General features: G+C 44.9%; 1 protein-coding gene across 2 annotated transcripts in view; it reads right to left on the reverse strand.

Moving 5' to 3' along the window:
* MTOR (mechanistic target of rapamycin kinase) overlaps window positions 1–25,773 on the reverse strand; it is a 4,577,509-nt gene that overhangs the window by 677,832 nt on the left and 3,873,904 nt on the right. For both annotated transcript variants that reach the window (XM_044063218.1, XM_044063219.1), the window contains exon 47: window positions 470–605. In XM_044063218.1, the coding sequence (XP_043919153.1) occupies window positions 470–605 (136 nt within the window). The remainder of the gene's footprint in view (window positions 1–469; window positions 606–25,773) is intronic.

Genomic DNA, 25,773 nt, shown 5'->3' on the forward strand with positions numbered 1-25,773 from the left:
TTCCCCAGCACAGCCAGGTGGTAGGGAGATGGACCATTATGATGGTCCAGGTCGGTGCCCTACACTCTCCACTTCAGCAGCTCCTTTCAGCCCGTAATTAATACCTCTCAAGAGGAAGAATACCTCTGAATGTTTCAACTCGGCTGCTTAGGATGAATTCACTACTGTAGTGCAAGCTCAGCTAGCTTGGAATTCCATTGAGGCAAACATCTAGTGCTCCTACTAGATGTTACCCATGTGGCAAGCCAGAGTTGCCTCTCACCCAAGAGCATGGATGAGCCAGCAACAGCCATGCACTCCCATCCTCCCTGGTCAGGTACTACATGCCTGAGCCATCAGCCAAACTCAAGTCACTCACATTGTAGCCAGGGCTTTATTCCTCTACTAGTTAGAACCGACTAGAAAAAAACGATACATCTTCTAACAAACATTGCCAGCTTTTTAAGAACAATCTACTGTTTTTATGTACCTTAGATTCTTACGGAGAGATGCTGGATCATTGGCAAGTAATGTATTAACTAATCCAAATAGCTGCATCACTCTCTCATCCTGCCGTAGGTCTTCATGACCCTTTAGAAGGAACATAAATTCATGGTTATTACTACCTGTAAGAAATAAAATAGCAGGGGGTTAAACATAAGTTTCACATACAATGAAATTTAAGTACAGGATCATATACAGAATATACACTTTTCTTCTCTGCTAACAAATGAAAACAAATAAAAAATATTCAGTGCATCTGAGGTTTACCACATCCTACTACTGCTTCCATCATAATTGGTATTATTACGGAACCTGATCACACACAGTGCAAAACCTGGGTATACTGTGCATTCAGAACTGCAAATCACAGGATAAAGTTGCAATGTGATGCATTCATCATAATTAAGAGATATGTGAGAATTCAGTGCATCAGCTGATACATAACAGGTTCCACTGCATTGTGCAATGGCTAGGAACACCTTCCTGAGATCAGTCTGTAACTGTTCTTCTAAATTTTTAACTTATACAGGCAGACTGACACAAACATACATCATAAATACACATAAGCGCGTGCATGTGTGTGTGTGTGATTAGAGTAGGAACATTTGGAAGGTAAAAATGCAGAAGACAAAATATCAGCAAAAGCATTTCAAACATTTACATTACCTAATACGAAGACTGCAAAAGATTACAAAAGGAAAATTTAAATTAAAACACTTCTGCAACACTAAGCCTAATCTGTATAAACACAAAGTCTAAATAGTGGTAGTGTTACGGAAAGGTCTTTAAGTATGTTGTAGGGTCTAGGAGAACATACAAACTGCAAACAGGCATTGCCTGGAGATCAGGATCAAACCCTGCACCTTGGAGATGAAGACCTTAACCATTACGCCAACTGGTTTCTGACAGGCTGGTCATACCTTATAAACAGAGTTCACTCCATACAAAGACTCAAATCTGTTACTGTTGGGAAAGTTCTTCTAAGCCTGGGTCCACATGTAACTAAGACAGGCCACTCTAAACTTCTGTCTGGCAAATGGCTTGACAGTAGCCAACACATGGTCGCAGAAAGAGAGACAGTCACAAGACCAGATAGAGTGTCCACAGGTAGATGTCTTCTTAGTAAGGAAAAGGCACAGGAGTAGAATGAACAACTGCAAACTCAGGGTCAGTTACTAACACTTAGGATAAGAGGAGATTAAATAAAAATGGTGATGTATAACCAGTCTACAGCAAAGTCCCCAGGAAGAGAGAAAACGGATAAAGATCTGGAAGACTTTGTTTAACAGTATTTTAAGATGAGAAGGGGTACCAACACCCTGGAAGAAAGCTCTGGTAGCTGTAATACCTAAAGTGGGTAACGGATCCATCAGATTCAGCTTCATACAGACCCATTTCAGTACTAAACTATGATTATAAAGTGTTTATGTCTATAATGGCTAAAAGAATGGCAAAAGTGATGCCAAAATTGAAATATAAGGATCAATGTAGTTTTGTGGAGGGGAGGCAAACATTTGACAACATTAACAGAACACTGATGATCCACAGGGAAGCAGAATATAAGAAAATACCACTGTTTTTGGTGGGTCTTGATGCAGAGAAAGCATTTGACAGAGTAAGATGAGACTTTATGAGCAGGGCAATGGAAGCATTTGCATTCCCTGATGAAATGATAAGGTTGATATGGGTGGATATATGAGGGAACGAAGGTGAAAATTATAGTTGATGGGGTCCTCTCTGATAATTTCTGCTTGAGCAAAGTAACCAGGCAGGGGTGTCCTCTCTCTCCTTTGTTATTTGCATTATATTTAGAACCACTTGCAAAGAAAATAAGGTACTCAGAAATTTAAGGATATAACTGGTATGGTAGTCGAGAAAAGCTGTTTCTATTTCCAGATGATATTTTATACCTGACAAAACCAGAAAGGGGCATTACAGTGCTTTGGAACATTTTGAGACAGTTTCATACCTTTTTGGGATACGAATAATGAAGCTAAAACAAAGGCAGTAGCAGTAAATGATGCACCCACGCACAAACTGGTTCAGCAATATCCGTATTTACCAGGCCATAACAGAATGAAGTATTTAGGAGTATGGATTAAAAATTATTCTGGTGTGCTAGCTAAGGATATGTGGGAAGAGACTAAACAAAAGATAATACAAAAATTGAGAAAATGGAAACGGTTATATGGATATTGATACTAAGATACAAGCAGTTAAAATGTTTTAGTCTCTTTAGTCTTATACACAGGTCAGGCATATTTTTATCAACCAGAGGAGAAGTTGTGGATAGCAATTAATAAAGACTTGAAGGATTTTATTTGGGAGGGGAAGACGGCAATAGTCACGCAGGATAAACTTATTCTTCCAACAGAACAAGGCAGATTGGGATTACCAGATTTGAAGGGGTATTTCAGAGCAACACAGTTAAAGCTATATAGCACAAGCAGAAAACTATAATTCAGAAGGGAAAGGGATGATGATGAAATGGGAGGAAGCTCAAGAAACAAGGAGAGACTGGGATTTTGGATGCAGCCTATTTAATGCGAATAACAATAATCATACAGAACATTATATTCATAAATTAGCAGAAAGTATTCTAAGAACTAAGCCAACATGGGAAAGAAGAAAGATTCTGCTGATGGGGATGACTACAATTAATGATACAGACAATAGGCAACAGGAGGATGGAATTTACTGGAGAAAAATGGCAAAGGAACCAAGGTATTGGGAGCAAATAACTAGAGAGGGAAAGGTAATAGAATGGGAAGATGCCAAAAATTTATTTGGACTGCAGGATACAGACTGCATTCCCTATCAAGGATTGATGGCAAAGTCTAGGCAAAGAGAAAGAAATGGGGGGGTCCTAAACAAAAGACCAGCACTGGTAGAGTTTTTAGAAGAATTTAGAACAGAAGCTACCGCTAAAAAGGGAAAAAGAAGTTATGTCTTATCATAACGTTCTATCTGTATTGTTGATCCTCGTTCAGTCATTAGGCATGGATATCGGTTCCGACCTCGGAATCGAGTTGGCCATTTTCCAAGTTCGCGTCAGCTTCAAACTCTCGAGCTAAACTCTTACTTACAATCCCCCTCTCCCTGTTACCTCAGATTGAGTTTGCAAGTCAAAGAAGGTAGAAGCTACTTCTGGTCAAATAACCTAACAGAACCGGTTGGTAAGATCCACTAGAAACCACAGGAGGGGGAAGGAGGGAGGGTCGTAATGACTGAACGAGGATCAACAATACAGATGGAACATTATGGTAAGACATAACTTCTTTATCTGATATTGTTAATCCTCGTTCATTCTTTACGCATGGGACAGATTCCCCAGCTACCTCTATTCCTGGGAGGCTCTCATGGAAGGACATTTCTGAACACCATAGAACCAAAAGATGCTCTTCCCCTGGACGCCAAGTCTAATTTGTAATGACTGATGAAGGTATGAGGCATAGCCCAAGTTGCAGCTGCACAGATGTCATGTAAGGAAGCTCTGGCATGGAAGGCAGCCACAGTTGCCACCAATCTTGTTGAATGAGCTTTCATGGTAGTAGCCAACGAGATATTGTGTTGTGTATAAATGAAGGTCACACAGACCTTTAACCATCTAGCTAATGTGACCTTAGCAACAGCAGATCCTAATCTAGGCCCAGAAAAGGCCAAAAATAACTGGTCAGATTTACGAAAGGGCCTAGTCTTGTTTAAGTAAAAACTAATTTGCCTGTGGATATCTAGGGTATGTAGGCAATACTCTCCTTTGTTTGAATGATTGGGAAAGAAAACTGGCAATTCAATAGCTTGATTAATGGACATTTCAAAGATCACTTTAGGCAGAAAAGTTGGATTAGTTCTCAGAGACACTCTATCTCTATGACAAATCAAGTATGGACTCTTGATACATAGAGCATGGAGTTCAAAAATACGTCTGGCAGAAGTAATGGCGACCAAAAACAAGGTTTTCCATGACAAATACTTGAAGTCGCAAGAAGAGGCAGGTTCGAAGGGTGGCATTGTCAGAGCTTGTAGAACTAATGATAAATCCCATGGTTAAATAGGCTCTCTAAAAGGTGGCTTCAGACGATTTACACCTTTTATGAAGGTCTTGCACAATTTGTGGGACATAAGAGAGGAATCTTGGACACCCTCATGAAAATTAGAAATTGCAGCCAAATGAACTTTAATGGTAGAGGCCGACAGACCCAATTGAAAAAGGTCGGCCAGATGGTCTAGTATTATCGACACTGGTGCTGAGAAGGGATCTACTTGTTTATCTTTCAGCCAACAGGTAAATCTTTTCCACTTGCTCAGATAAGCAATTCTAGTGGAAGACTTATGAGATGCAATGAGAATATCACGTACCGGTAAAGAAAGATCATTTTGCCTGGCAATCAAGGGAACTGGAGTAGCCAAACCGAGAGCTTCAGGCTGTTCAACTTGGGATGAATCAGGTTCTGTGGATGTGAGATAAACTCTGGGGTTGGATGGAGAATCCATTGTCGATCTAGTAGGTGAGGCCAAAGGAAGGGGAACCAAATCTGTCGAGGCCAATATGGTGCTATGAGGATCACCTTGCTCTTCAACCGACGGGTTTTCTTCAGAAACTGGAGAATGAGGGGAAAGGGTGGAAATGCATAAAGAAGACCCAAGGTCCAATCGTAGACTAGAGCGTCCCTGGGTGACTGTTCCGGAGGGGGAATTGGGGTGAAGTAATTGCCTCATTTGTAGTTGGTCGGGATGCAAAGAGGTCGCAGCAAGGACGGCCCCAGCAGTGGAAGATCTCCGCCACTATCAAGGGATTCAGGGACCACTCGTGAGGCTGAAGAATGCACCTGCTGAGTCTGTCTGCTATCACATTGGAACTCCCGGGAATATGCGTTGCTAGAAGAAAACAGTTGGTAGCCATCGCAAATTGCCATATCCTCATGGCCTCACGACAAAGGGGGTAAGATTTGGTTCCCCCTTGCGTTTTGATGTAGCACACCACCGCCATGTTGTCTGATTAAATCACAATTTTCCCAGACGGCAGCAGGGGATGGAATGCTTGCAACACCAGAAGCACCACCCTCAGCTCTAGAACGTTTATATGCAGATGGGCCTCCAGTTCGGACCAAGTGCCTTGGACTGTCTGCCCCTGCCATAGCCCCCCCACCTCATCGGGGAGTCGTCCGTGGTCACTGTGGCCTTGGGATGCTGGGGGGAGAAGGGGCGAGACCACTGTGACAGATTGTGTCTCATCCACCAATTTAAATCCTGTTTGCACCTGTGGGTTACTCTGATCATGGCTGAAAGAGGATGCTGAAAAGGATACCATTGGGTAAGCAGTAGCCATTGTAGAAGCTTCATTTGAAACCTGGCCAGGGGAACAATTGTGAAGGAGGCTGCCATGGAACCCAACAGCTGTACAACTGAGTGAGCCGTGGATTTCTCCCTTGAAAGGATTGGAATCAGTTGTTGCTTTATCCTTAGAATTCTGTGCTCTGGAATAGCAGCTCTACAGTTGTTTGTGTCCAAGATAACCCCTATGAATTCTGTCGACTGAGATGAAGTGAGATTGGATTTTTGCCAGTTTATGGTTATGCCTAGTCTTTGAGCAGCGAGGAGAGAGTATGCCAGGGCTTTTTCCAGTAGATGTCTGGTGGGGGCGGAAATGAGCCAGTCATCTAGGTATGGAAACTCCTGGAATCCCTGAAGTCGCAAGTGAGCTGTGATAACTGCCATGCACTTCGTGAACATTGTGAGGGCTGTAGAGAGTCCGAAGGGCAGTACTCTGAACTGGTAGCGATTGGCTCCCACACGGAAGCGCAGAAATCATCTTGATGGCCTGTCCACTTTTATGTAGTAGTATGCATCTTGAAGATCTATCGAGCACATCCAATCATCTTTTTCCAAAAGCGGGAGGATAGACTGTATTGTGACCATCTGGAATATTTGTACTCTCACAAACTTGTTCAATACACTGAGATCCAAAACTGGTCTCCAGTCCCCGGTTTTCTTTGGCACCAAAAATAGTCTTGAGTAGAATCCGGATCCTATCTAGTCTGGAGGGACTATTTGGATGACTCTCTTTCTTAGCAGCTTTTCTATCTCTAGTGCTGCTTCTTCCCTATGACTGGGTGGAACGTTGGGAAGGTTTTTTGAAGGGGCAGGACAAAGATCGAAGGGGATACGATAGCCTCTGGATATAATACTTCGTACCAAAGAATCGGTGGTGATGGTTAGCCAGGCAGAAGGGTACAAGAAGAAATGTCCCCCAACCACCTCCAGAGGAAAGGAGTTGGGCTGCTCTTCAGGAGCGCTAGTAGGATTGACCTGGGAAAGAATGCCTGGAACCCTGGATACGCGGACCCCTCTGCCCCGTAAGGAGCGTCTTCCCTGTGAGTTTCCCCCTCTGCCTCTAGGAGAGAACTCGGCCTGTGTGTCATGGAAAGGACCCTGAGATTTCTTGAACCATATCTTCCCACTCTTTTGGTTTCGGGAGAAAACACGTTGAGAGGAAGAATAACGGACACCTACGGCAGAAAGGGTCTTACCCTCCTGTTCACATCTTTGGGCCCAAACAACAAGGAGGCCTCAATGGGAGCTTTAAGAAAAGAAGCCTTAAAGGGTTCCATGAAATTGCACAAGCGCATCCAGGCGTGTCGTCTCAAGACCGCAGCTGAACCCACTGCTCTAGCTGCTCCTTCTGATGCATGAGATATCAGTCATATGGAGGAGCAAGATATTGATTCAATGGTGGCCAGCTGAGAGGCCACCTTGTCATGGACCTCATCAGACACGGCACCAGCCAAGGTTTCAGAGAGCTCAGAAATCAGATCCTTTTGAAGCCTGGTAAAGTGTGCCATATAATTCAGGGACCTGATAGTAAAGGTCGCTGAAGCAAAGGTGCGCTTCCCTATCCTGTCTAGGGCCCGGGACTCTTTGTTAGGTGGATGGACAGTCTGGCTTTCTTCTTCTGCCAGATCCTTTTTTGTTGCGGCCGCCACCACCAAAGCATCCACAGGAAGACATTTGGACCAATGGGGTTCCGAAGCAGAAGGGGACAAAATCTTATCTGGCCTCCGGGGAATAGCTTGGACGGTATCAGGAGCCTTCCAAGCACATTGCATGATAAGCTGGACAAGTTCATCAGCAGGTGGAGTAACCCAGGAGGTAGGGTGCCGGGCGCGAAAGGCCTGCAGGAACACAGATTCCTCAGAGGTTGGATTAGAGGATTGCCAGTCACCTCTCTGTTTCAGGATTTCGAGGATATCACCAAAGGATACCTCAGAGGGTGACGGGGGGGGGGGACCCTTCCCCTTCATTGAAATTTGTGTCTTCAGTGAGGGACTCCTCTGTGGAGTCCATGTGCTTCCTCTTACATGAACTTTTCCGGTGGACCTCCTCAGTGGGAGAAGCTGGAGAAGACAGCGTAAAAGGGGATTCCTGTGGAAATATGTCCTGAGGCCCTTGCACCTGGTGTCCGCTAGGTGCGACTTGTGAAACCAGTGTACCAGAGGAGGGCAGAGGTATAGACAGTCCAGTATCGCCAGCAGTAGCGAAAGCCTTCTCCATCAGTTGGAAGGCTGGTCCACCTGAAGAGGAGTGTGTGTCTAGAAAAGGGGTCATCCCTCCCCTAAGTGGCTCAGCCTGCCAGCCTGGAGTCCCTGGATGGCTGTGGAGCAGCAAACTATGCGCGTCACAACTGACATCCTGAGTTGTAGCAAAACTTTCCTGCCACTAAGGCAACTGCGGTTCCTTTGTGTGATCCATAAAGGGGACCACAGAAGGGGAAGACTGTGCTATATCCATGGACTTCAAAGGCAAGGAAGGAGGAGAATAAGAAGGGGTCTTTGGAGACAGGTGATCACCTCCCAAGGAAGGATAGTTCCTGAGAGGTGGGATACCTCTGGCCAAGACCATCTGATCCACAAGACGCAACACATCATGTTCGGAAAGGCTTCTAGTGGACCTCACGGAGGCTGAGGGAGAAACAGGCCTGTCCACAGAAAAGGCAAACTTGGTGCCCATCTCACCCGTCTGCAACGAGGACAACGGTGCTGAGAGAGACTGGACTACGGGCATCTGCACCGAAGAAGTTATCGGTGCCGAGGTCATGGTCTGCACCAACACAGGGATCGGTGCTGAAATGGCTGTCGGTACTGAAGCTGGAACCGACAAAACTGGAGTCAACAAAAATGGCGTTGGTTCCGAGGAAGATCTCGGAGCCGACGTGGTCAAACGGTCGGTGCCGATACAGTGGTAACAGTCTGAACCGAGAAGCCCCTCGGTGCCGATATAGTGAAGGCTGCAGGAGAAGAAGGAGCCAAGATCACTAATGGAGCCGAAGGCTTCGGTGCCAAAGGTCTAGGCACCGGAAGCACTGGGGCTGACTGAGTGAGCTCCGGAGCCAAAACTTTAGCCTTTTTAGGTTTTGGTTGGTGGGAGTCCCCAGCCAGGGACAAAGGCAAAGATTCAGCCTTGGTAGGAACATCCAAGATTTTCTTATGGACTCTAGGAAGGGTTGAGGCCTCCGACCCAGAAATAGCCTCTGAAAAGGGAGATTTAAAAAGTCCCTTCAGTAACCGCTTGTTTTTCCTTTCCTGCAAGGTTCTATTTGAAAAGTTCTCGCAAATAGCACAGGGCGGGTCAACAGACAAGTGGGATGCCCCCAAACAATAAACGCACCAAGAGTGTGCATCAGAAGTAGGTAGTTTGTGTCCACAATCAGAATAGCGCTTAAACCCCGGACTACCTTTCTTATCTGCCATAACAGCAAATTAATTAATAGAAAAAGGTACCAGCAATGGTACAAAAGAATACCCGAAGGTATGAGAAAAAAAGGGAAGGATTACCAACGATGGTAAAGAGAGAATACCTTGCTGTAAAAGGGTAAAGAAAAGAGCAGAAAAACCTGAAGAAAATATGTACGCTAGATGCGATAGGGTAAGAGACAATGAAATATAAACTTTTCTGACAGAAAGTAATCTGAAAGACTATTAAACAACAAATAACTGTACTTAGCTCAAGAGAAGTAGCTTGACACAACCAAATGGCAATGCGGCAAACGAAATCTGAGGTAACAGGGAGAGTGGGATTCTGGGTAAGAGTTTAGCTCAAGAGTTTGAAGCTGACGCGAACTTGGAAAATGTCCGGCTCAGTTCCAAGGTCGGAACGGATACCCATGCGTAAGGAATGAACGAGGATTAACAATTTCCAATTAATTAATACAGTATATAGAATGCTGCATGGAATTTTAAGAATCAATTAGAGGAGGTTAGAAAGGGCTGGAAAGAGAGACTAGATTAGCAATTCAGAAAGAAATACTGGGGGATACATGTATGTCTCTCAAATTTGCAACAAAATCTAGAAGATTTAGGATCTTTGCTTGTAAGTGTTTACATAGGCATTTTTATACCCAAGTAGACTCCAAAGAATTCTTTGCCAGGTAGACAGCAAATGTTGAAGGTGTGATGGGGAAGAAAGAGGTAACTGGGAAAATAGAGTTGTGTAAAATCTTACCATCATGGTAGATGCCCTAGTCTTCACTGCCGCAGTATTCTTAACATATGGAATTCCCTACCATGGAAGCCCACCATCTGGCCAGTCTACCAAAGACTCCTGTTGTCTTAAAGGTGCTCTGAATGACACCCAAATGTTCCTTGCATAGCCTAGGGCATAAAGGTGACATTCAGGGCTAACAGTCAGAAATGATTGCCCCAGTAGGAACACCAGTCCAAGGAACCCACAACATAATCTGCACATCCAGGAAGGCCAAGGACTAGGGGGAGAGGAGGGAAAGAGCAAATACTGCAGCAGTGAAGGCAAGGACAGCTACCTTATGATAAGATTTTACACAAATGTACTATGTCCTTACATTCACAGCTGCAGTATTCTTAACATATGAGAGAGTGCCAAAGCTCAAGAGGAAACTGGGGGGGGGCAGAAGAGTCCCCTAAAAAGCCATGAAGAATGGCACTAGCAAAACTAGCCCCAGCTCTAGAGATATAATCCAACTTGTACTGCTTGGTAAAGGTATGCACAGAAGTCCAGGTAGCTGCTTCAAGAACAGAATTAGTATCTAAGCCCTTGAAAAAAGCACCAGAAGAAGACACAGCTCTAGTAGAATGAGCCTTGACTGAAGAGGGAAGGCTATTGCCATGTAAAGTAGCCTTAGAAATCCAAGAAGAAATAGTTTGCTTGGATAGAGCAGGTCCCAAGGATGGCTCAGTGGTGCAGCGGTAGCGCTGTCGCCTCACAGCAAGAGGTTCTCCGGTTCAATTGTTGGCTGGGGTTCCTTCTGTGTGGAGTCTGCATGTCCAACCTGCATTTGTGTAGGTTTCCTCCCACGTTAAAGACATGCATCTGGAGTGTTTCACCCCAGGCCTCTGCTGAAAATTGGCTTTGTTCCAAGTCAGACTTTCCCGGTTAACAAATGTTAAATAAATAAAATAAATAAAGGATGAAAAGAAACAAATAACTGATCAGATTTTCTAATCACTTTAGTCTTATCCAAATAAACCTCAAGTTGCTCATAGGTTCATACTAGGCTATCTGCCATAGGGCATTTATAAGCCTAGCCAGAGTGTGTTTGCCTTTCGCCACCCATTTTAAATGAATTTTGCTATGCCCTTTTTCGAGGTTAGTATACTGTGTCTCTGTCTAACAGTGACACAGAAGTGATACCCGGGGTAAACCTACGATCTCCCATCCACTCATCAAGATTCCTCTTGAAGAGAGTCAATGAGGGACTCTGGCTAACCTGGACTGGGATTTTATTCCAGAGTGAAGGGAGCCTCTGGGTTATGAATCTGTCCCTTTCAGCATGTCCTATTTATTTCAGTGCTGAGTTTCAAGTCTCTCGAGCGCGTAGCTCGATGGGATTTGGATTTTCTGAGGTGCAGCATGTCCACTAATTCTGGGTTGGACCTGGCTTTATACGTCAGGCACAGATCACCTCTGAGCAGGTGGTATGCCACTGAGTAGAGCTGGAGCTTCTTTAACCGGGCAGCATATGGCATCTGTTTGAGCCCTTTGATCTTCTTGGTGAGGTACTTTTGGGGTCTTTCCAGTTGCTGCAGGTGTCTAGTAAGACATCCCAAAAGGGGCATTGTACTCAATTATGGGCCTGATGAGAGATGAGTAAAGAGGCACAATGACCTCCCCTGATCTAGATGTGAATCCCTTCATGATTAGGTGGGCTATATAAAATGTTTTTCTAACCACTTTGGCCACGTGCTTTTCAAATGAGAGATTGCTATCAACTTGGGTCCCTAGGTCCCTAATTACTTCTTCCGTACTTAATGGATTACCACCTATGTGGTAATTTGTGGGCACTTTGTTTTTGCCAAAGGGGATGACTATACATTTTTCGGCATTTAGCTTGAGGCCGTGGCACTGGCACCAGTTGTCTGTTTCTATGAGGCCCTTTTGTAGGATGCTTGTGTCGGCTGGAGAGTCGATTATGGCGCCTAGTTTGCAGTCATCTGCGAACTTGGTCAGCCACAGTCCTTCCGTGCTGGCCTGTACCTCCGAGAAATATACATCTAACAAGAGAGGTCCCAGGACTGAGCCTTGTGGGACGCCACTTGTAACTGGTTTGGAATCTGACACGGCTCCAGCAATTCTAACCATGTGGGTTCTGTCCTTGAGCCAGTTTGCAACCCATCTAGTGACATAGGGGTTTATATTTAATTTTAATTTAATTGCATTTTTAAACTGTTTGGTCTAATATTGATACATATTCAAGTGTGCTAGCTTGCACTGCATGTGAATTGTTTTTACTACTGTTTTTGCTACTTTTCTGTAAAAAAAAAAAAAAAAAAAAAAAAAAAAAAAAAAAAAACTGTAAGCCTGTTTCCTACCTTTCCTGTAACTTGTGTTCCAGATACAGATTTGCTGCACTCAAGACTGTATGTAAGCTTCTGAGCCCCCCAAGCCTTTCTGTGTTGAAGGGAAGCCTTATAGCTGATCAGTGGGAGTGGTAAGCACTAGGTAAACCTGTCTACCACATAAGGAGTGGTTCTGGCCCAAAAATTGTAGTTATTGGCCGTATGGGCAATCTCTTCCATCTCTCTCAACTTTCTGATTTGAAAGCCTGCATTTGCACTTGTTTCTGTCCTGTAACTTGTCTAGTGCAAATACAGATTCTTAGTTTTAGCACTTAAATTTGCTTATTCATGCTCAGCACTTGTTCAGAACTTGTAAGCACTAAATAAGCTACTAATTACTATAGCACTCAATCTTCCTCATTACCTAGAGGAAAACAGTTTTTGTACTTACTTTTCTCACTTGCTTAAAGAAAAACAGCTCTTGTACTCACTTTCCTCACTTATCTAGAGGAAAATAGTTTTTTATTCAGGCATGTCCAAGGGTCAGCTCCCAGTGTTCTCTCCTGTCTATCTGATGCCTCATGTACACAGACAACCCTCTCCTCCTACCACCCAACACTACAACCTGTGAGAGATGCACTTATCTAGCCAAACTGGAAGTAAAGCTCTCTCCGACCAAGACTAAACTTGACAGTCATGAGGAGAAGTTAAACATTTGCACCACACCACACTCATCACATAGTCTCACTAAATCTACACCACCAAAATCCACACATAGTAACACAAAAACATTCGAAGAGGCTCTCAATAATAATCTGTCTAAGCAACAGAGACCTCCAAAGCAGAAACACAAGCAACATCCATCCCCCAACACAACCCAAATGATACATAGCCCACAGACTCAGTGTGCCACAGCCAATAAGGCAAAATAACATACCCAACACACTAGTCATATGTGACTCTATAGTCAGGCACACTGATGTCCCACTCACCAGGCTAAACAAGGAGAAGGTTACTGTCAGCTGCCTGTCGGGTGCCAGGATCCGCCACATAACCCACGCACTCAGGCCACTCCACAAGTACAAATATGACTCTGTCATTGTCCATGTTGGTGTGAATGACCTGAGACATACCTCCCTGGACTACATGAAGAGACATGGAAGAGCTCTCTGATCTTGTAGCCCAGGCAGGTACAACCCTAGCCCTGAGTAGCATTCTGCCATCGCCCCGAATGATACTGCAGTACAAGGACAAAATGATTGACTTCAACAATTGGCTAAGCTTCTGGTGTCATTCTAAGGGGATCCAGTATCTGTCTGCTTGGGATGACATGGTCGACAGACCACGATGCTTTGCCATAGATGGCCTGCACCTGTCACCCCTGGGATCCCGGATACTGGCTAAGACTCTTGCTGCCCCTCTAGTGCCTTTTTTAGGCAGGGTTCAAGTAACAAATTCACCACCATAACAGGAACAGGCAAGCAAAAGCGGAGGGTAATGCTACTCAATTTTAGAAGTCTAAATCTGAAAAAGCACTCACTCGAGGCACGCCTTAAAATGGAGAACATCGATATCTGTGCAGTGACTGAGACCTAGCTCAAGGCCCAGAGAGCACCCCTGCACTACCAGGCTATAACTCATACTACACTTTTCGGCCATGTAACTTGGACCGAAAAGTACAGTTTTGTACCTACCATAAATGTAGATGTTCGAAGATCCACATTGCTGCAGTCCTTACACTTGGGTAGTCCGCTGTCCTCGGTCGGCCCGAATATCAAAGTATTAGGCTGACGTCGGTCAAGGCGCTTAAGACTGACATCAGAACGTCAGGGTACAAATGCGCATGACCGACGTCATATCCTCAGTCTTTTCTTGCCCCAGATGTCAGAAGACCCTAAAAAGAAAGGTCAAAACCAAAAGACAGCAAAAAACAACCAACCACCCTTGCACTAATCATATGTACAATATATACAATATCCACAATATTCACAACCCAAACCACACAACCGCCTCTAACTACAGAGGGAAGGAGGGAGTAAATTGGACTGCAGCAATGTGGATCTTCGAACATCTACATTTATGGTAGGTACAAAACTGTACTATGTTCTTCATCTCACATTGCTGCAGTCCTTACACTTGGGTAGAATCCCAAAGCAGAGGTAAGGGAGGATGGCAAAACTATAAAGCATTAGGAGCCGCCAAAATGCCCTGTAAAATTGCAGTGGCAAAACCAGCCCTAGATTTAGAGTAAAGTGGAAGGTGGTAATGCTTAGAGAAAGTATGCACTGAACTCCAAGTAGCTGCCTCCAAAATATCTTTAGTTGCCACCCCTTAAAAAGCTGTAGAAGTGGCAGTAGCCCTAGTGGAATGAGGCCTAATCCCAGCTGGAATCACCTTACCATGATGGGAATAACAGAAAGCAATACAAAACCCAATCCACTTAGAAATAGTTTGTTTTGACACAGGCTTGCCCTGAGAACCCAAAGCAAATGAAACAAATAACTGCTGAGACTGCCTAAACCCTTTAGTTCTGCTCAAATAATATCGCAACTGCCTGTGTAAATCCAAAGTGTGCAAAATCTTTTCCCCTTTATTTTGGGGGTTTGCATAAAAAGTAGGCAAATGAATAGTTTGGTTTAAAGCCACACTAGAAACCACTTTAGGCATAAAGGAAGGATTAGTACGCAAAGATACCCTATCCTTATGGAAAATTAAGAAAGGCTCAACCGCCATAAGGGCCTGTAATTCAGAAACCCTTCTCGCAGAGGTAATGGTCAACAAAAAAGCAGTCTTCCATGACAAATATTTCAACTCGGCAGTAGCTGCAGGCTCAAAAGGTTGTAGAGTGAGTTTCTCCAACACAAAATTGAGATCCCAAGCAGGAGTAGGAGCTCTACGTGGGGGTCTTATATTCTTTGCCCCTCTAAGGAATTGCTTAAACAAAGGATGAGAAAACAATGGTGGGTCACAGTCATAGTGAGCAGAAATTGCTGCAGCATGAACCTTAATAGAAGAGAAGGACAAACCTTTGTCCAGTAACTCAGTAAGATATTGAAGAGCCACACTTAAATTAGGCTTAGAAACATCAAATTCCTTTGCTGTACTCCAAAATAAAAATCTCTTCCATTTATCTGTGTACACTTTCCTTGTACTAGGCCTTCTGGCCTCCAAAATAACATTCAAAACTTGCTGTGGAAGCTGAGACCCTCCAGGGTTTAAAACAGAATATGCCAGGCTGTTAGATGTAGAGAGTGAAGTTTGACATTGAGTAAATGACTGTTCTCCTGAGACAGCAGGTGTGGAATCAAGGCAAAGGCCATGGAGGCTCCGTACCAGACTTCTCAGTAATGGGTACCAGTGCTGTCGAGGCCAATCTGGAGCTATTAAAATCATCTTTGGCTTGTCCTGTCTGACCTTCAGGAGTACCTTTGGGAGGAGAGGCAGAGGTGGAAAGGCATACACATGAAGATTGCTCCACTTGAATGAAAGAGCATCCACTTTCCAAGCTGTGGGATGAAACCTTTTGTGCAAAACTTTGGCAGCTGGTAGTTTAGTGGAGAAGCGAACAGATCTATGTCTGGAGTTCCCCATAACACTGTCAATTTCTGAAATACATGAGGATCCAATTTCCACTCGTGGGGATCCATAATTTGTCTGCTCAACACATCTGCTAAGGAGTTCTGTGCTCCGGCAGAAACCTTGCCTGAAGATTCAGCTGTAAACTGAGAGCAGTCTCCCACAAAATCATTGCTTGTCTGCATAGAGGATAAGAATGCGTTCCCCTTGCTTGTTGATGTACCACATGACAGTTGTGTTGTCTGTTAGAACCAACACCTGCCCTGGAAGAAGTAAATCCTTGAAAGCTATTAATGCAAATTGGACTGCTAACATCTCCTTCAAGTTGATATGTAGATGTTGAAGTCTGGCAGGCCACGTGTCTTGTACCCACTTTCCATTTAGATGAGCTCCCCAAGCTTTGTCTGAGGCATCTGTCGTTAGAATCTGACTCGCCTCTGGTCGGGTCACAGAGAGTCCCTTGTTTAGGTGACATTCCTGAGCCCACCACAAAAACTCCTTTTGAATGCAAGGTATTATCTGAATGACAGTGTCCATATCTTGGCAGTGCTGTGTCCATACATTTTGAGATACCATTGTAGCTTCCTCATATGCAGTTTGGCATTGGGAAGCACCAGAATACAAGATGCCATGAACCCCAAGGCTTGAAGGACTGTCCTTGCAGTCAGCCTGGACTGATGAGACAATTGATGGAAGTAAAGAGAAAGATTCTTTTGTTTGTCCGGGGTCAAAAAGGCCATCTGGGACGCTGTATTCAGTCTCACACCCAGAAAGCACATGTCCTGAGAGGGTACTAGACTGGACTTTATTTCGTTCACAGAATACCCCAGGCATCTTAGCACTGCTATCACATACTGTAAATGATGAAGAAGTTCGTCCTTTTCTTGGGCCAGAATCAGGCAATCGTCCAAATAAGGATAGATCTGTATTCCTCTTAGCCTGAAGAAAGCTATCACTGGAGCCAGAACTTTCGTGAACACTCTGGGCAGTAGATAAGCCAAAGGGCAATGCAGAGAACTGATAATGAGAAGTCCCAGCCCTAAAAGCAGATACTTCCTGCAACTGAGCCTGATAGGAACATGAAGGTAAGCCTCCTTGAGATCCAGAGTCACCATCCAGTGATCTTTGCCCAGCAGAGGCAAAAGCTGTTGTAACGTCAACATTTTGAACTTGGGAATGTCCAGATATGTGTTGAGGATAGATAAATCCAAAATTGGTCTCCACGTGTTCCCCTTCTTTGGTACTAGGAACAGGCGAGAATAAAATCCTAGGCCCACTTCTGGTAGAGGGACCGGTTGTATGGCCCCTATTTGAAGTAGCAGAGAAATTTGTTTGTGAGCCTCTAGTCTTTGCTGAGGAGGAACGTCTGGCATGCCTTTGAAAGGAGGCAAGGTATGGAAATAAAACTTATAACCTTGGTGTATGATATCCAATACCCATCTGTCTTGAGTAATCAAACTCCAATTTTCCTTGAAGAGTGCCAACCTTCCTCCCAAAGGTGCTGCCAGGCAAGAAGGATCTGGCAGCTGAAAAGGTAGGTCATTGGGCCTGTTTACGAAAGGACTGGCCCCTGCCCTCACCCGAAGACTGTGCAGGTGAACTCCCCGTTCTAGATCTGAAGGAACTCTGAGCTCTGCCCCTACCACGTCTAGATCTACCCCTAGACTGAGAATCATAAGAAGGATACGTCCACCCCTTAGCAGGCCAATTCCTACTAAACTTCGGAGGCTGAACTTGCAAAAAATCTTTAACAGCCTGCATAGACTTAGCCTTGTCCTCCATTTTCTTCAAGACTGACTCCACAGGTGAACCAAACAACACATCAGACTGTAAAGGAGCATCCAAAATCCTTGTCTTAACATGGTCAGATAAATACTGATCCCTCAGCCAGGCGTGCCTGCGAAGAACTGAACCAGTGGCAGCCACGCTAGACGAGGCCTGTACAGCATCAAAACCACATTGTAAAGAATGCTTACCCACCTGTTCCGAGACATGCACCAAATCTTGTAATTCTTTACACTCAATGCCTTCCGCCAGAGCATCTACCTTAGACTTCAATTGAAAAAGAAGATAGTTTTGATATTTCAACATGTGAAACTGGCAATTCAAAGCCCTCATAGCTAAGGTGGAAAAAGTATAGACTTTCTTTCCCCATCTATCCAAAGCTCTGGCCTCTTTATCTGGAGGAACCAGATTTTTTTACAACAGAGGCCTTGACACCCTTAGGTCCCTGACTAACAGTTTCTGGGTCGCCCTAGGACTCTTATAAAGATATTTATGAGCCTCAGGCACCCTGTAATACCTATCCGGTTTAACAGGAGCAGGAGGCAAAGAATCAGGATTAAGTGAAGCCTCTGCAAACACATCCTCCACAACATCCAGAACAGGTGGTATAGCCAAAGGCCTATGCTGGGGTAAAAGCAAAAATTCCCTAAGCCGTTTCCTGGAATCAGAGAAGTCCTGACCTTCCCACTTAAAATGTTCCCTCATGGAATGAAGAGTCTCTGAAAAAGAAAATCCTCTGGAGGAGAAGCAGAAGGAGTGAATCATCTGCATCAGAATCAGAATAAGGAGAGTACTCCTGCAAGTCTTCAGCCGAAGACTCTGAAACATCGAAGCCTGCTCAAAACTCCCCAACTCTGGTTCCACCCTAGGCCTCTTATCAGGAGGGGGCAAAGAACCTCTAATCAAAGTAATTAAATCTTCTGCCATTTTAAGCATGTGCTTCTTGGGCACAGATCCTGTAGAACTAGGAGTGACACCAACAGAAGCTAAACCTGGCCTGCCTCTGGGAGAAGCCTTGGAAACAGAAGGAGAGGGCCTACCCACCCTAGGAAGGGAGGGAGTACAGTAACCTGAGAAGCCCCTTCAGCCTGACCTGCCTCCTGAGAGGCCACATCCTGCAAAATCAAAGTCTCCCCTGGGACTCCAGAGAAGCCTCGGCGAACCACGGTTCCACTGGCCTCTAAAGAACCGGCGTCCGCACGGACGACTCTTCTTGCCTGGGTTTAGCTGCTTTGTCTTTGCGCTTCTTGAAGAAGCGGCGGAGCATCCGGCGGCATATTATAATTGCACCGCTTCCGAAGACCAACCTGGCACAATCTAACCTTCGCAATAGTGCGCTTATTGAACCTAGCACAAAAGCGACACCCAACAACGTCGTGCTCAGGCCCCAAACAAGGAATACACAAAGTATGATAATCCCTATGCGGTATCTGCTTCCCACAAGAAATACAGTTATTCACTTTTTCTGACATCCGGTAAACCACTGAGGCAAGAAAAAACTAAAATATTCCCCAACGGGGTACTTAGCCAACTTTGACTCGGTCTGAAACTCCAAATTCGAAAAATTTCAGAACGCCGAACGGCACTTGCAACGCTGCTTCTGCATCGGACCATGCGGCAAAAAAGACTGAGGATATGACGTCGGTCATGCGCATTTGTACCCTGACGTTCTGATGTCAGTCTTAAGCGCCTTGACCGACGTCAGCCTAATACTTTGATATTCGGGCCAACCAAGGACAGCAGACTACCCAAGTGTAAAGACTGCAGCAATGTGAGATGAAGAACATCACCAAAGGCGGAGGTGTGTCCATATTCATTAAGGATATCCACACTTCCAGGCTAGTTGCTCAACATAATGTATCCAAGGTTATCCAAGTGCAACTAATTCTGGGCAAAACTGCAATCCAAATTGCAGCTTGCTACAGATCCCCCACCATGCCCCAGGATTCCCACTCCTCTTTTCTTGATGCACTGGAAAATATTAGGGTTCAACCAAACACCCTAATAATGGGCGACTTCAACTACCCCACCATTAACTGGGAAAACTACTCGTGTACCAACAACTTAGCACAATGCTTTCTGGAATTCATAAACTCCAATGCCCTGGATCAACTTATCCACACCCCCACCAGGGGCAACAATATCCTAGACCTAGTCATTACCAACATGAGTGACTGGTGTTCCACACCTGAAGTCAACTCCTCATTGGTCCGATCCGACCATAAGCTAATCACCCTTGATATCCACATCATGCCCCCACCCCCCATTAAGGAAACCATGGTAAGAAAGGTCTCCAAAGCCAACTTCATGCTTCTTAAGACAGAAGTGGTGAACTTCATGACACCCATGCAGATGGACAATACAGTTACAATTGCTGAATCCTACACAAATGCACTCTATAAGTACTTACATGAGTGCATGGATCGTGCAATCCCAAACAGAACCAAGACGCTATCCTCCAAAAAAAAGTTAGCCAATCTGGTGGTCCCCTGCCATAAACAAACTGTACAACAAAAGGAAGAAACTTGCAAAAGAGAGTAAAATCCCATTGAGTGGAGGAGCTCCCTGGTCAGCTTCAGTAAGAAGCTGTGATCCCTTATAAGATCCTCTAAGGTTAGCTTCGAAAACAAAATCTCCACTAATTCTAAGGACAACACAAGGCATTCTATAGCTATGTCAAGAATCTCAATGGCAACACTCAGATCTGCTCTGAGTTACAGCACAAAGGCATGAAAATTACAGAACCAACTGATATTGCCAACATCCTGGCAGACAGGTTCAGTGCTAACTTTACCCCTCCCCTCACCCCCTAAAGGGCCCATATCTATACAGGAAGAATGCAGAGTCCCTGTAATCACAACTACGCAGGTAAAAGCTGCACTCTCTAAAGCCAAAAACACAGCATCCATGGGACCGGACAACATCCCAGGCTGCGTTTTACACAAACTTCAAAACAAACTGGCTCCTCACTTAAGCACCATGTTCAGTAACAGTCTTGCATCAGGCTTTGTGCCCACTGAATGGCGCACAGCAACAGTTATCCCACTCCACAAAGGGGGAACCACCACTGATCCCGGGAACTATCGACCTATTAGCCTGACGAGCCTGGTCTGCAAGGCCATGGAATGTATCATCATGGAACTCATAAACAAAGACATTGGCAACCTCCAAACTCTGGATCCCACCCAGTTCGGGTTTGTGAAAGTCAGATCATGCCTCCTGAACCTGATCGACGACTTTCAGGCAGTCACCAAAGCCGTAGATGAGGGTAAGGTAGTTCACACAGCCTATCTTGACCTCGCCAAAGCTTTCGACACCATCCCCCATTCTGGAATTATAGCTAAACTCACTAAACTAGGTATAAAAATCCCTACGTCACAAGATGGGTTGCCAGCTGGCTCACTGAAAGAACCCACACTGTAAAAGTTGCAGACTCCAAATCTGACCTCAAAGCAGCAACAAGTGGGGTACCACAGGGTTCCGCCCTGGGACCGCTCCTGTTTGGTATCTACTTCTCTGAAGTATAGGCTACCACAGAAGGCCTCTGGCTAACGAAGTTTGCAGATGACTGCAAACTAGGAGCCATAGTCAAGTCCCCAAATGATGTGGACATCCTACAGAAGGGTCGCTTTTCAGATGCCTGGTGTCAGAGCCATGGCCTCAAGCTCAATGCCAAAAAGTGCAGTGTCATCCCCTCTGGTAAAAACTCTGTACCCATGAACTACTACATAGGCAGCAACCTACCGAATGTGTGATACGAGACCTTGGGACCCAGGTGGACAGTAGTCTCTCCTTTGATAGTCACATTGCCACAGTAGTCAGGAAGTCCTTCTACGTGGCACACCTCATCATAAAAGAGTTCTCATCAAGGAAAAAAGAGGTCACTGTTCCCATCTACTCGACACTCATTAGACCCATTATACAGTACAACGCCCCTTTTGGAATGTACCTCACAAGACATCTGCAGCAGCTGGAAATGCCACAGAAGTACCTCACAAAGAGGATTACTGGCCTCAAACAAATGCCCTACACTGACCGCCTCAAAAAACTCCAGCTTTACTCTGTAGCATATCGCCTACTCTGAGGTGATCTCTGCCTAACATATAAAGCTATGTCAAACCCAGAGCTGTTGGACATGCTACACCTAAAGAAATCCCAATCCCTCCGAGCTACACGCTCTAGGGACCTAAACCTTGTCACCACAATAAACAGGACATGCTGGAGGGATAGATTCCTGCCCTAGAGACTTCCCATACTCTGGAACAGGCTTCCCATCTATGTCAAGCAAAGTTCTTCATTAGCACTCTTCAAGAAAAATCTTGATGAGTGGATGGGAAATAGGAAATACACCCCGGGGATCACTTGGCACAGGAAAATAACTTTCTTGGGTGACATAAGCCAAGGAACCTTGTTGGCTAGGCTTACGTAGGCCCTTGGGCCGATAGCCTAGTACCTACCTATGAACCTAATAAAAGAACAGTCTTCCAGGAGCAATGCTGCAAGGAAGCTGAAGCAACAGGCTCAAAAGGAGCCAAAGTCAACTTCTCCAAAACAAAATTTAGATCCGAGGGAGGAGGAACAGGCTTCCCGGGAGGTCTAATATTAAGGATGCCTTTAAGAAATTGTTTCACCTCAAATCTAGAAGCTAAAGGAGGATCTCCCCACTATGCTATTTTTATTTTTGTATTTTTATGCTTACTGAAACTGAACTAGAACTACTTTTTTTTTTGCTGTCAAAAAGGGGGAAAAAAACAATTTATTTTTGCTGGCAATCAATTGCTTACTCATGTAATTATTCTCGTATTTAACTTTTTTCCTTGGGGACTATACAATTATTTTTTGTAATTGCTACTTCTTGCAGATTATTTGTATAAATGTTTCTTTTTCTGTCCTTGTTATTGTCTCGGACCTCTACTGAAAATGGACATATATCCAGTTAGACTAGCCCGGTCAACAAATGTAAAATAAATAATAAATAAAAAATAAAACGCAGCCAAGCAGAGAGTGCTAATAAGTCGGCCTTAACAGAAGAAAAGGCCAGAGCAGCATTGAGCAACTCACACAAGTAAGAGAGAACCAAAGGAACATCCACAGTAAGTGGGTCCAGGTTACGAGAGAGACACCAAATAGAAAAGCTCTTCTATTTGGATAAGTAGGATTTCCTGGCCTCCTGCAGGAGTTGCAGCACATCATGAGAAAAAAAGTGTCTATGAGGAATCAAAATCCTATCACCCACAGTGTCAGAGGAAGTGTGGACAGGTGGGGATGGATGACAGATCCCTTGTCTTGTGAAAGTACAGCCACCCTGTTAGGTAACTTGTGATGACTGCCATGGCTAAAGGCAGAAGAAGAGGAAACCATATCTCGTTTGGTAAGACTAACTGCAGACATAATAAGGAAAGGATCCTATCCTGGAATATATAAAACCTCCAGAGAGGCTACTAGACAGAAAGGAATAGCCAGAGAAGACTCAGCCAGCGAACAAAAAACCATAAGGAACTCTTCTCGGTCTACAAGGATAGGGGGATGGAGGGTGGGATGCAAGAAAGAAGGCGAGAAGAAGACAACTAACATGGAATGTTATGGTAGGTACATAACTTCTTTATGTTACGTTGTCTATCTCGCCTTCATTCTTGCTGGTTGGGACAGCGTCCCTAGCACCTAAAATCCTGGGTGGCTCATCAGAACAAACTCTTCAGAACAGTGGAACCAAAACCAGCTCTGTTCCTGAAAACCAAATCCAACTTATAATGCGAAATGAAAGTATGTGGGTTGTCCCACGTAGCCGCAGCACAAATAGATTCCATGGGCAACCTAGCCTGAAAGGCCATAGAAGTGGCTAAAGCTCTGGTGGAGTGACCTTTTGGTTTAACAGGTAATTCTTTATTCCTCAGTTGACAGATAAATGTGATGATAGAAATCAACCACCTGGACAAGGTTACTTCTGAGACTGGAAGACCTTGTTTACCCTCAGCATCGTTCTATGCAAATAAAAGCGTAGCTGCCTGTGAACATCTAACTGATGCAATTTGTATTCCACCCTGTTGGAGTGATTGGGAAAAAACACAGGAAGGTCTATGGACTGATTCAAGTTATTTTCTGAAGAGACCTTAGGAAGGATTAGTCCTGAGAGCGACCCTATCATTGTGGAACACTACGTACGGAGGACGGGAACAAAGAGCCTGCAGTTCCGAAACTCTTCTGGCTGAAGTAATGGCTACCAGAAAGAGTTTTCCATGATAAAAACTTCAGGGAACAAGAAGCTGCAGGTTCAAAGGGAGGCAAAATTAGAAAAGCTAAAATCAAATTTAGATCCCACGGAGGTGGAGGATCTTGCACTGGAGGCCTGAGCAGAGTGGTCCCTTTGAGAAAGGCTCTACACAGCTTATGCGACATGATATTATTTCCCAACAGGCCAATGTGAAAATTTGAAATTGCAGCTAACTGAACTCTAATTGTAGTGGAAGCGGATCCATAATGGAAGAGTTCCGCAAGAAAATCCAAAATGTGGTGTATAGGGGCTGAAAAGGGGTCTATACACTTAGTCTCTGCCCAGGAAGAAAAATGTTTCCACTTACTAGCGTAAGTTTTCCTAGTGGTAGACTTGTGCGATGATAAAATAATTTCCTGCACAGACGGGGAGATATCTGGAAGCCTGGCTAAGGTTGGAAGTGGAGCAACCAAGCAGTGAGCTGGAGAGATTGCAGGGATTGGTGCAGCCCGCCCGAATGATGGATCAGAAGGTCTGGAACTGGGTCCAGAGTCCAAGGCTGCTCGAGAAGATGATGATGCAGGAACGGGAACCATATTTGTCGAGGCCAGTAAGGAGCAATGAGGATCATTTTGCAGCCCAAAACGGTAGCTTTCTGTATCAGTTTTGGAATAAGGGGAAACGGAGGGAATGCATAAAGAAGTCCCTGAGGCCAATCGTGGACTAGAGCGTCTCTGAGGGAATGTCCGGGAAGTGGAAGGAGAGAGAAGAATTTGTTGCATTTGCTGTTGAAGGGGGTGGCAAAAAGGTCGCAGCAAGGCTGGCCCCATTTGTGGAATATTTGTTCCACAACTACTTGATTCAGAGACCACTCCTGAGGCATCAGAATTGCTCTGCTCAGCCTGTCTGCTATGACGCTGGACTTCCCAGGGATGTATGTTGCGATCAGAAACCGCTGGGAAGAGATCGCCCACTGCCAGAGTCTGAGTACTTCTCGACATAGGGACTTGGTTCTGCCCTGCTTGTTGACGTACCACATTACTGACATATTGTCCGCTTGAATTGCAATGGTCCCGGTAGAAAGAGAGTCCTTGAGAGCTTGCAACGCAAGAAGCACGGCCCTCATCTCCAGGACGTTTATATGCAGGTGGTACACGTGAGGTTGCCAGGTGCCTTGGACTGTCCTGCCCTGACAATGCCCCCCCCCCCACCCGATCAGGGAAGCGTCCGTGGTAACCGTAGCAACTGGAGGGGGAAGTACAAATGGTCTGCCTAGGGGTATTGATGTGGAGACCATCCACCATGCAAGGTGCTTTTTGCATGCTTCTGTGATCATAATCATGTGAGACATGGGAAGCTGCTGGAAAGACCATTGGGTGAAAAGCAGCCACTGGAGGATCCTCATGTGAAAACGAGCTAGAGGAACAAATATGATAGCTGCTGCCATGACACCTAGAGTTTGGAGGATGAACCTGGCTTGAATTCTCTTGCATGCTAATAAGACTTGTACATGTTGACGAATCACTAATACCCTGTCTGGTGGAAGGCTCGCTGGCATGTCTTTTGTATTTAAATTTGCGCCTATAAAGGTGACAGACTGACATGGCGACAATGCAGACTTTTTGAAATTTGTCGAGATACCTAGTCTGGAGCAAGTCTCGATAGTGAAGTCTCTGGCTCGCAGAAGGTGATGCCTGGTGGTAGCAGTAAGGAGCCAGTCGTCTAGATATGGAAACACCTGGAATCCTTGCCGTCTCAGGTGAGCGGTAACTACTGCCATACATTTGAACACCCAGGGGGCTGTGGTGAGACCAAAGGGCAGAGCTCAGAAATGGTAATGGCAGGCTCCCAGCTGGAAGCGGAGGAATCTTCTGGAGCGTCTGTCCATTTTGACGTGGTAGAACGCATCCT

Source organism: Protopterus annectens, chromosome 2.part1, assembly GCF_019279795.1.
Source record: "Protopterus annectens isolate FY-2018-M chromosome 2.part1, PAN1.0, whole genome shotgun sequence".
In the NCBI taxonomy this organism is placed as follows: Eukaryota; Metazoa; Chordata; order Ceratodontiformes; family Protopteridae; genus Protopterus; species Protopterus annectens.